At 40.5% G+C, this 12500-nt stretch overlaps 1 protein-coding gene across 1 annotated transcript in view; it reads right to left on the reverse strand.

Moving 5' to 3' along the window:
• LOC138033207 (galectin-3-binding protein-like) overlaps positions 1 to 12500 on the reverse strand; it is a 40705-nt gene that overhangs the window by 19299 nt on the left and 8906 nt on the right. Inside the window, exons 2-3 of the mRNA XM_068880972.1 lie at positions 12007 to 12042; positions 1457 to 1780 (exon numbers count right to left, since the gene is read on the reverse strand). Coding sequence (XP_068737073.1) covers positions 1457 to 1780; positions 12007 to 12042 — 360 coding nt within the window. The remainder of the gene's footprint in view (positions 1 to 1456; positions 1781 to 12006; positions 12043 to 12500) is intronic.

Consider the following 12500-nt stretch of genomic DNA (forward strand, 5'->3'; position numbering starts at 1 on the left):
TTTCTTTACAGTGATCGATTCACCATATCAACTCAGTTGATAAACCATTTTATTTATTTCACTTCCCCACTGACACAGCATCGTAGCTCCTTTACAAAGTTAATCCTCCTACCTTACATGTAAAAGAGTGCTTTACTATCACCAACAATAAGCCAATATTTTTAACCCAAAAACCAAGGCAACGGTTGTTTTAGACTAAACACTGCAAATACGTGATTACTCCAACCTTATTATCACTACAATGCGTGCCAAACCCTTACCTAGAACGCAGTGTCTGACACTTAATACTGCTTCTTAGCGCTATTTGAAATGGGTGCTTTATAGACTTAAACACTGTTTATCTCAGCTATTTGTAGGCAGTCTGCAAATGCTAACTGTCTCAAATAAGTGCGTAAACCTAATTGAGAGCCTAACCCTTATCACCTAGCACCAAGTTGAGAATTTAACCCTAAACACTAAAAAATATTGTTCACATGCATAAATAATTATTCTTGTCTTTGATAGCATCACAGACAACAATCCATCATAATAATCTTTAATTAATGATTTCTCAAGTTTATTAATCTTAATACATACTCCATGAAATTAATTGCAGAAATATATCAAAATATGTTAACATGGGCAGTATTCTAAAAGAAAAAATAAAATGGTTTGAAAAAAATGAACTTTTCAAACCAAAAACAAAATTAAACCACAACATATATCTTTCGTATACCAGAGAAAAAGGTCAAGGTTGTTTAATTCCAACGCAGTGGTTAGTGTTCTCGTTGAGAACATACTATGGACACGTTGTAGAATTACAACAGAGTCAATCTGCATCGCCTTAGGCGGATTTACACGTGACGAAATCGCGCTTGGTTGTGAAAAAAAAAATGGTCTACAGGTCTTTTCATCGCGCTGAACGGATGCGGAATCTTCTCGACAATATTTATGAGAGTGGGTGCTTTCCCTTTCCCCGCATAAGTGGGCTTTCTAAGGTACAAGATAATCTAAAAGTTCTGCACTCGTAAGAGAATCCCATGATCCTAAGTGTTGTTTAAAAAAAAGCTTAAAATGCAATTGATTTTATATCTTCTGATAAAATGGAAGACTCATGTTGCTTTTAGGACAATTCAAACTGCGCTAAAATTTGCAATTGAAACCCATCTTACCTTAGTGAGAGCTCCTTGTTGCAGGGCAATCGTGCGGACATTTTTTTAATGATCCCTACCATTTCCTTGTTTTTTTAACATTTCTAAATGTTAATGAATTAGTCAACATAGTGTATGGGACCAAATCCTCAGAGATTCAATCAAAAATGGCGTGGAGGACACAGTGGGGAGCAAGTCTAACGAAAACACTTACTTAATGATAATAAACTAACATTTTAATAATAAACTAACGGTTTACTAACTTGGCGTTGATGACATGATGAAACCCGGTGACGGTGTATTATTTACTCCGCATAGTCACTCACCTGACATAATAAGTGGGCCGCAACTAATCCCAACACTTTTCGAATAGTGTGAACAGTAGTAACTTAACCCACGTCTAGCACAGTTGAGAAGGGAAGACTCATGTCCATCACAGTCATACCACTCGGTTAGTATTGATCCATTCCTCCCTCCAAAAGGGTTATTCCTGTACACGAGAGGATTTTCAGGAAGCCAAAGCATGCGACACACTACTCTAGCCTCGGCATAAGAGAACCAGTTACTGCAGACAGTCCACCAAGAACCGTTCATATAGATTTCAACCCTACCCTGGGTGAGGGCTCCTCCATCGGCCAAACGGACATCCCCTGAAAAATTAAAGTGGTCAATGTCAGAGGTTGCTCAAACTTCCCTTTCGTGAAAAATGAGGATTGCCGATCAATACTTAGGGTGTCTCCACAGTGTTCTTTACAATGTATCATCACGGTTGTTATTAGGGACTTTAAGAAACCACGACGGCTACTGAGACGAAAACGTCAAGCCCAAAATATAACTTTGAGCTGTTTTAAGTATTTCATGATTACTTCATCTTGTTTATATTATTCAATGTGAGTGAAGTGTCCTAAAACTGGATTGGTACAGACAGATTTTAAGTAAAGAGTGAGACTGAAAGATTCACGGTAGCTTGTCCACGTTGTCGTCAAAACCTTAAATTTGGTCATTTCACGTAGTACTTTTGACGAGTACGGAAAAGAATTGTTTAAAAATGCGTGCCGTACGTGCAGCACGAGCATTTTGATCTTTTAACCCATAATATTACTGCTTTTTGGCGTTGTCGTTGCCGTAGCCGCCGTCCTTTCTTAAACTCCCTATTGTCTCTTTTGAAGTCAATTATCTCTGATTGGACTAGGACAAGCTTTCGAAGTGATCAGACGTGCGGACGCGCGCTCCGCCGTAAAAAGGCATGTAATCAGCTATTAGAGACCCAAAAGCCGAGCAAAATGTCAGAAAACGAAGAGACAACCAAGGATGACTCAGGGAGCCGAAAGAGAAGAAAGAGAAGCAAAGGTTCTCAAACTTAACTTACTGTGAGGAATGTTGTGGTACATGTCACAACATGGCGGACTCGATTGCTGCAATCAAAGAGAAGCTAGATAAAGCGTTAAATTGCATCGAAAAAAACATTTTGCGGTTAGGGGCACTTTAAAACAGAAGCAAAGCTGCCTTGAGGAAAGGAATGAGGAGTTAGAAACCAACTTAGAGTTCGCTCACTCTTCAATCACAGCGCTTAACAAGAAGGTTGATGCACAAGATAAAGCAATCAAACAGCTTCAAGAAGGTGTGAAGTCGCTAACCAAGCAAGTAGAAGAAGAAAACAAAGATCAGTTAAACTGGAAAGCCACAGCTGCCGAAACAACATGAACTTCTTTAATATACCTGAAGAAAAGGATGAGTCTTTCCAAACATCTGAAAATGTTCTACACAGGTTTATGGAAGAGGAACTGAAACTAAGTAAGAAAGATTCAAAGGAGATTTCATTCGAGCGCGTCCATCGGATCGGAAAATCAAACTCCAACAACTCAAAGCCAAGGCCTCTCATTGCAAAATTTACGTTCCACAAAGACAAAGAATTGGTGTTAGCCCAAGCAAAGAATCTCCGTGGCACAAATTTGGCAATTGCTCGTGATTTCCCTAAAGAAATTGACGAGAAAAGGAAGCTTCTGGTACCTATATTAAAGAACGCAAAGAAGACCGGTCATGACGCCAAATAAATATATGATAAACTTTACATTAATGGACAATTACATAGATCATAATAAGTCACCAAAGCGTAAGATAAGTGGGCTTCGGAGTCAGCGTACCCCCGCTCGTTCCCTTTTGGGTCTGCTTCGTAAGGTTAATCTTAGCTCAAAGCACTACTCGAGTTATATTCACCTTCTACTGAGCCACCAAGGGCTCTCTTTAGTAAGCGTATGCATGTTAGTGTATATGTGTTAGTGTATAGATATATGTATTTGTGTATATTGTTTATTAAGGGTAAAGTTATTTTCACTGTAAAAGCTCAATGGATCACACGCTTGGACTCCAATTTCTCGAGCAAGATCGTTTGCCAATCAGCGCAAAGTAGAAGTGCAGGTATGTACACATGTTTAAATCATTTCATTCTTCATGGCTTATGGCATACAATTTTTTTTGCACTACGCTAAATGTTAGGGGCTTAAACGATGCGCGTAAAAGGAGGCAAGTTTTTCGATGGTTACATGAGCGCAGGTTCCAAGTAATTTTCCTCCAAGAGGGTTATAGTTCACGAAATCTGAAAAGAGTATGGTCAGCCGAATGGGGAGGCAACTAGGTGGTTTATTCCCACGGAACAAAACACAGTAGTGGCACTTTCGTTTTCTTCAATCCATCCCTCGATGTTGAAGTGGAAAACCAAGAAACTGACCAAAAAGGTCGACTAATTATTCTGCGCGCCAAAATAGACGAATTCAGGTTTACTTTTATCAATGTTTATGCTCCGAATGATCAAAAAATGCAATTAGAATTTTTTGAAACTTTAAAATCCCGCCAGCGAAAGTATGCCGACGAGAACATCATAATAGGTGGCGACTTGAAGTGTTGTTTAACACCAAAAGACAAACAAGGGGGACGGCCTATGAAGCAAAAACAACAATTAGTTGATTCCATTCTTAATTTATGCAATTCTTTTAATTTAGTGGATCTCTGGAGGAAACTTCACCCTAATGAATCACTATTCACCTGGCATTTGAACGCATCAGCAATTCAATGCAGGCTCGATTACTGGTTGGTGTCAAAACATCTGCTTACACAAGTGAAAGAATGTATCATTACTCCGGTTTCGTTTTCTGACCATTCAGCTGTATCGTTCAACATCCAGTCAGACGATTTCATTAAGAGAGGTCCTGTTTTTTTTCAAATTCAATAATTCACTTCTAAATGATCATTGTTTCGTCGAGGGGTTGAGTAAAAAATTCCGGAGTACAAGGAAAAATACAGCTATTTGCAGGATAAAGGGCTATACTGGGACATGCTGAAAATGGAAATCAGAAGCTTTACAATATTTTATTGCAAACAAATCGCAAAGAATAAGAAGAATGAAGAGGCTTTGTTACAGCAACAATTCTCATCACTGCACAAATTGTGTGCGAGCCCTGAACAAGAGACTATAGCAAAATTTCATGAGGTAAAATTGAAACTTGAACAGATTTCATTGCACAAAACAGAAGGCGCCATGATTAGAAGTAAAGCAAGATGGTGGGAGCAAGGAGAGCGTAGCACTCGTTATTTCTTCAACTTCGAGAAACGAAATCGTTCCAATAATTACATTACGAAATTAAAAGCCGATGATCGTACTCTGGTTACCCCCACCGAAATCCTGAAAGAGGAACACAGGTACTACCAAAACCATTATACTTCCACCTGCACAAGCCCAAATGACACCTGTTTCGATAAGTTCTTTGAAAGCCCGACACTTCCAAAAGTGACCGCCCAACTCGCCGACACTTCTGACGGTCGCTTAACAAAAGAAGAATGTCATGCCTCTCTACAAGAATTTTCCAGGAGTAAGTCTCCTGGCACGGACGGCTTAACTGCCGAATTTTATCTTAAATTTTGAGAGAAGTTAGGACAGGAATTAGTCGACAGTTTCAATTACGCCTTCCAGATCGGCGAGCTCTCGATTTCGCAAAAAAGAGGAATAATCACACTTATTCCAAAAAAAGATAAAAAAGGGGGATTATTACTGTAAGGAATGATGCTATTTATGTCGTCGACTTTGACCTCCTCGGGTCAATATATGCATTCAGCCAGAAAAATGAGCCAATCATAGATAAGGGCGGAGTAAGGATAGGTCTAGTTAAGGGATTGCAATCTCCGCGACTGGCGCTTTTAGCTGTTCCTTCACGGACTAAACTTGGATTATCAAGATTTTTCAGGCAAGTTGTATGCTCCTTTTTTAGAGGGCTTTATTCTCCCTAAACGTTTGGTATGGCTCCACCTCGGGTATTGATTCTTGGCCACTCCTTTATCCGCCTTTTAAAAGACTTTATTGCCTCTCATCCCGACCTTAACGCCAATTTTCTCATTGCCGAAGCCTGCAAAATTAAATGGCATGGTGTTGCCCGTAGAACTATTGCAAAGGCACGTGCCTTTGATTTACCAATGGTTGAGTCTTTTCTACCCCAGATTGTCATTTTTATTGTGAGCTAATTACAAAAGCCATACGGGTGTACACTCCTTTCGACCACCGAGTAGGTTAGGTGTGTCCCATGCACTCGGCTGCTGTTTTTTCTCACACCGCTATGGAACTCGGCTTTTTATTACGTTTTTACGCTAGCACACACGCTCTTGCTGTTGTCATTTTTTATTCAGGTCATTTTACAATACGCCCCTCTAAGGAATTTCCTTCTCCGATTCATTTTTCCGATAGCCCAGCTTATCAGTTTAACCAGATGCGCTTGAACAACACCCGTTGGATCAAGTTCACTGGGAACTATGGCTCAGGGCGATGGTGAATTCCCGCGGGAAAATACCCGCTAACCAAACCCATGACAATTGACCCCGTTCTCGTTCACGTACCTTTCCCAAGGGTACTTGTTGGACATTTCATGCCGGGAAAACCTGTAGTGGCTGCAATTACGAGCATATCTGCTACAAATGCGGGGCAAAACACCCCGCTAGTCACTGTTCCGCGTCCGGGAACCACACTCGCCACGGACCCCCTAAATCAGGAATATCCAGCGTCCTCAATTCTGCTCAGCTCACCGGTCACGCCCGTAAAGGTGGATCGGCTTGAATTCTTGCTCCAAGATTATGTGTCTAATTTGGCTAGATATTTGGTCCATGGCTTTCGTTATGGTTTTCGCATACAATTTATTGGCAACCACGCCCCGCCGGTTCGAGTCTCCTAATCTGAAAAGCGCCCTACAAAACCCGGATTTGGTCATGTCTAAATTGCAAAAGGAACTTGATGCTGGCAGGATTGTTGGACCTTTAACCAACGCTCCCTTTCCTGATTTTTGCTCCTCGCCCAATGGCATAGTTCCCAAAAAGACACCAAACGAGGTTCGCTTAATTCAACACTTATCCTATCCCTCGGGTTTTTCGGTTAATGATAACATTCCTGATGACTGTTCTACTGTTCATTACGCCACCATAAATCAGGCAGTGAAAATTGTTCAGCGTTTGGGGGTTGGCTACTTCATGGCAAAAACCGACATAAAATCGGCCTTTCGTATCATCCCTATACATCCTCAAGACTATTCCTTGCTTGGGATAAAATGGGCGGATAAATATTATTTCGATCGCTGTCTCCCGATGAGTTGCTCATCTTCGTGCGCCATTTTTGAAACTTTTAGCACTGCTTTGGAGTGGCTCTCGTTACAGAAATTAAGGGCATCAGCCGTCTTACACATTCTAGATGATTTTTTATTCGTGGCCCCTTCTGCAGAAAAATGCAAAGCCGATTTGGCGAATTTTCTCCGCCTGTGCGATTATCTCGGAGTGCCGATTGCTCATGAAAAGACAGTGTAGCCGAGGGCCACACTTGAATTCGCGGGTATCACTCTTGACTCTATTTCTCAAGAGTCTAGATTGCCGCCTGACAAGCTTCAAAAATGTCGCACGTTGCTTCATCAATTTCACAAACGTCGAACAGTTACCCTTCGGGAGCTTCAGTCCCTTACCGGTCTTTTAAACTTTGAGTGTTCTGTCGTAGTTCCAAGCCGCGCTTTCCTACGTCTCCTTATTGACCTTACCAAAGGTATCAAAAAAGGCACATCATCATATCCGTTTAAATAAGGACGCTAAGCATCAAGCTGTGGCTTACTTTTTTAGACAGTTTTAATGGTAGGGCCTTTTTCTTATCCGATCGCTGAGAAACATCAGCCACGCTGCAACTATTCACCGATGCAGCGGGCTCGAAAGGTTATGGCGCGGTTTTTGGTTCTCATTGGTTTTATGGCGCGTGGCCTGGATCGTGGCGTTCACTTAATATCCCTTGTCTCAAACTCTTCCCCATTACCCTTTCCGTGCATGTGTGGGGGATCTTATGGCAAATCAGCGTGTTGTCTTTTTTACCGACAACGCCGCCTTAGTTGGTATTATTAACAAGCAATCTTCCAAACATAAACTTATCATGGCACTCTTGCGCCCTTTGAATCTTTGTTGCCTAGTACGTCACGTGCCTGGTCTTCAAAATCGTCGTGCCGATTCTATCTCACGTTTTCAGATAGACTCGTTCAAGGCAATCTCACCGGATGCAGACCCATTTCCCACTCCGGTCCCGACGAATCTTCTACCGGAGAGTTGGTCGCTAATTTGAGGGATCTTCTCAGTTCGGCATTAAAACCGGGCTCTCGCAAACTTTATCAACGGGCTTGGGCTGTTTTCCAAGATTTCGTTCACCGTTTTTTAAAACTGCAAGCCCCCAGCTTCCTTTGAGTCCAAACATGCTGGCTCTGTTTATCTCTTATCTATTAGCCCACCAATTGGCGCCGTCAACTATAGCATCGTACATCTCCGCACTCAGTTACGTACACAAGCTTAAAAGTTTTTCCGACCCCACGTAAGGTCTCTTCGATTCACCAACTCTTCGGCTTTTCAACGAACTTTCTACAGAGCTATGTTCCTTTTAGCGTTTTATGGGTTTTTCTGCATCGGCAAACTAGCAGCCAATAGTGCTAAGTCAGTTTCCACCTTTCTTCAATTTAGCACGTTGCGATTTTCAATTTCCGACAGCAAAGCTCATTTCCTCAAGCTGGTAATTTCCGAATACAAACACAACGTCAACAACCGCCCTTTTGAGATATTAATATCACGAGAAGACTGCCCCGCACAGTTTTGTCCTGTGCAGGCCATTTTAGATTATCTCGTACTGAGAGGAAATCGCCCCGGTCCGCTTTTTTGTCATTTAAATTTGGCACCGATTACGGCCGATCAATTCAATACTGAGTCACAACGTTGCTTGTCATTCTGTGGCCTTGATACCCGTCGGTACAAAGGTCACAGTTTTCGAATCGGAGTTGCATCGCATGCGGCTGAAAAAGGATTCTCTGATTCACAAATTCGCACTCTTGGCCGCTGGAAGTTCCATGCCTTTAAGGTTTACATCCGCCCAGAGCGTTTGCTTGCAAATTAAGTTCGTAGTTAGTAGCTCTATTGTTTAATCTATCATTTCTACGCCTTACGTAGTTCACGCATGGGTTGCTACGTGCCCTGTAAAATTAATGCTTAATATAATTATCACATCACATCTTTCTTAACAGTCAATCATCGTTAGCCTTTCATTGGCGCCTTGGTATTTCAGGCATGGGCTGCTACCAGCGAGTCAGTACATTTGATTGTTCTCTTCCGCAGTGACTTTTCAGCGGTACATCTGTTTTCTCTGCCATTATCATTTTCCCCTCCTCGTATGCAATGTTATGGTTTAGTCATGGGCTGCTATATACATGCCATTTAATTGTACTTTTCTATTTTCTCTTTTCTCCTGTAATTTTTTTTTAATTTTAGAGTGCGAGTTCGCTAAAACACTCTCGCTTGCGGCTGTAGTTCAGCCACATTTCTGTGGCCTTGGCGTTTTTTCTCGCCCCACCTTTGCTGAACAGAGCTTTAATTTACTGCGGTTTTTATTGATTTCGTTGATGATATAATAAATAGCCACGTAGGTGGCCGAATAACGCCAACATGTTTGTAGTTGTCTTTTTTTAGGTTTCCATGTCTCAGCAAACTTAGTGCGACCACTTGCAAAGTGCACGGCTTGCTCTACTTAGCAATATCATTTTATATCAAGGCCGGGGATAAGTGTCGACATAAATAAGGTTTTTCTGGATAACTGGAGACCCATCTCCCTACTAAATACAGATTACAAAATTGCTACCAAGGCAATCGCTGCCAGAATTGCGAAAGTACTACCTAGCCTTATTCATGGAGACCAGACCGGTTACATTAAAGGCCGTTTTATCGGTCAAAATGTACGCTTAATCGCGGATATTATTGAATGCACGGATACGTTAGATATCTCATGCATAGCATTGTTTCTAGACTTTAAAAAGGCCTTTGACAGTTTAGAATGGAAATTTATTATAAAGGCTCTAGAAACTTTTGGGTTCGGTGCGCCTTTAATACAATGGGTTAAGACTTTTTACAAAAACTTTCAAAGCTGCGTTATTAATAATGGCTACGCAACGCCCTTCTTTGAATTACAAGGACGCGTTAGACAGGGGTGTCCGCTTTCCGGTTTACTCTTTGTAATTGCTGTTGAAATGTTAGCAAATTCATTAAGAAATGACCAGTCGATACTAGTAAGTATAAATATTAAGGGAAACGAGTTTAAGCTTTCACAAAACGCAGACGACACCTCCTGTTTCGTGCGAGACATAGATTCAGTTGTAAAACGTTTTGAGAAATTGGAGGCTTTTAAAAGTTGTTCGGGATTGGAACTAAACAGATCAAAAACGGAAGCAATGTGGTTGGGAAAAAACAATCCACAATCTACAAATCGCTTTGGCATTAAATGGCCCCTGAAGTGTGTGTGTCTCGGCGTTTGCTTCTCCCGTGACTCGGAAATATCCGTAAAAGATAATTTTGAAAAAAGATTGCTTGCTCTAGAAAAATGTCTTAACATCTGGTCATCACGAGATCTCACACTTTACGGAAAAATAAACATTGTCAAAAATTTAGCTCTTTCAAAGATAGGTTTTGTATGGAACCACAAACCGCCTAAAATCAAAAATTCCACAATGATTGGTAAGATTAAGGACGGCGGACTTAATGTGCCTGACTTTATAAAATTATAAATTAATCTTTGAAAGCAGATCGGGTAAAACGGTTCCTCAATCCTCAAACGCAGTCCTGGAAGAAAATACCCTTCGATCTATTACAGCACGTAGGTGGCCCACTGCTGTTCGAATGCAATTTTTCTATAAAAACTTTGCCTGAATTGTCCTTCCTTCCACTTTTTTACCGCGAAGTCTTGAATGCTTGGGAAGAGATTATCAAGCACACTCCCCCCAAAAAAAAGAAATAGAAAATGAGATTTTATGGAATAATCACTTTATCACAATCGGCGGAAAATCCATCAGTTTTCTATCGACAATGGTATAATGCCGGAGTAAAGACTCTATCGGATATCCTAGACGAAGGAGGAAATTTCTTGTCCTTCCCTGAATTTATGAAAGAGTATAAAATAAAAACAAACTTTCTGCGTTATTTTGGGTTGTGCAACGCCATTCCAAAGTACTGGAAAGAAGCTTTTAAACGTGATCTTGAAAACGAATCAGTTACTACAGGACAGTCCGCGACACACCCTTTAAATATTTCATGTTGGACTTGTCAGCAGGCACGCTCACTTTACGTCTCCAAAACGTTCCAAATACCTACATCTAAAGCTCGTCTAACTAAGGCCAGTTTTACTGATCAGAGCATCGAGTCCTTATACATCTTATTCCAAAATGGCCGCTAATTTATGCGGATAGTAATTGGCCCTTGTTGCCTCGTTCGAAAACAATGAATGTCAATTGTGTGGTGTAAGGCAGACCTTATAGCATCTGTTCGTAGAATGTCGGCACGTCCATATTTTCTGGAACCTTTTTGCCTCTTGGTGGAACTCTAGTAACTTGCCGAAGGTAGCTCTAACGAACAATGCTAAAATATATGATCTTTTCGCGTTACCAACCTGTGCCTTATAGTAGCCCGTTACTACATCTATACTGCAGCCAAAGAAAGTAAATCTTACAGCATAACAGCGTTCAAAGTATTTTTAAAGAGCAAATTATCCACGGAGTCACCAAGCGTTCGAGCATCCGTGACCTTTTAGACACTCATTAATAAATAGCAAGGTTTGTTTTTTTTTTAAAGGTATTTATCTATCTATTTATTTATTTTTTATATATGTAATGATTGCCAAGTATAGCAAGTATAGCGAACAATGTAAAGTACGATATTGTGAATAGTATTAGTAGTGTAAGTTAAGATAGTTTTTGTGCGTAGCAGTCGCAGTGTAAGTAACGGTGTATTGTAAGTAATGTAAGTACTGTATTTAAGTAAATGATAAAATAATAAAAATAAAAAAAAAATCTCTGAATTTTGATAATTATTCTTAACCACATCTCGCGAGATTGTTGTTTCTTTTCCTAAGCACCCTTGCCCCGGATCCTTTTCTCTTCTTTCCCTGCCCCTTTGTGACTCCCTAGGATACGATGACAAGCACGTTTCAAACTGCTTCATTTAAGTTCGGCTTAGAAATGTGGTTACGTCATCAATTCTTTGGACTGCCGCCCTATTGGATCCGCTCTCTTCGGTTCTCCGTATCTCTAATTAAAACATCTGAAATCAATGTAAATTGAGTTGCGATGGTATGGAACAATAACAAAAATATACGTCACGCAAGCTTATTGAAAACAACAGAAGTATTCTAAAATGAATTTTTTTCGATGTCATGCTTGAACTCAATATAATGTACTCTGTGTTCGTACATGTCAAAGGAACGTGGTAAACACTTTACTACAGAAGAAGCAAGACCCTTTGTGTATAAGTAAAAAATGGTTTCCCAAGTCCTGTTTAGGAAAGGCATTACCTTCATCTGGGACAGCAACCCCTGACACCACCACTCCTGGAAAGCAAAGAGAATATACATAGGCAGAATAAGAAGGTGTACACAAACAATGAACTCACAGCAGAAGGATCCAATGGATGCCGTACCTCCGCACGTAAATTTATAGATAAATACTGAGAGAAAACAGTGGGGTGAACTTCTTACTAGTCCCACTTGATTCAATGACGTTTCGGCTGTTCAGCCTTACTCAGATGAATGCTAAAAACTAAAAACTAAAAACTATTTACGATGGTTGTGCGTATCCGAAGTACTGGTTTATATAAGCAGCTTAATTAAGAAGTACAAAAAGGTTAAAATTACAAGCAAAACTACAATAGTATGAGTAAAAGCAAGTGACAAAAGTTACGTAACACACCCCCTTGCAAAAGGCATCTGAATCATCATAATTAAGGCTATAACATAGTCCCAAAGCAGGGCCCTTAAACAATACTGTAATAATTATAAATTCCCGGCTG

Source organism: Montipora capricornis, chromosome 14 (assembly GCF_036669925.1).
Source record: "Montipora capricornis isolate CH-2021 chromosome 14, ASM3666992v2, whole genome shotgun sequence".
In the NCBI taxonomy this organism is placed as follows: domain Eukaryota; kingdom Metazoa; phylum Cnidaria; class Anthozoa; order Scleractinia; family Acroporidae; genus Montipora; species Montipora capricornis.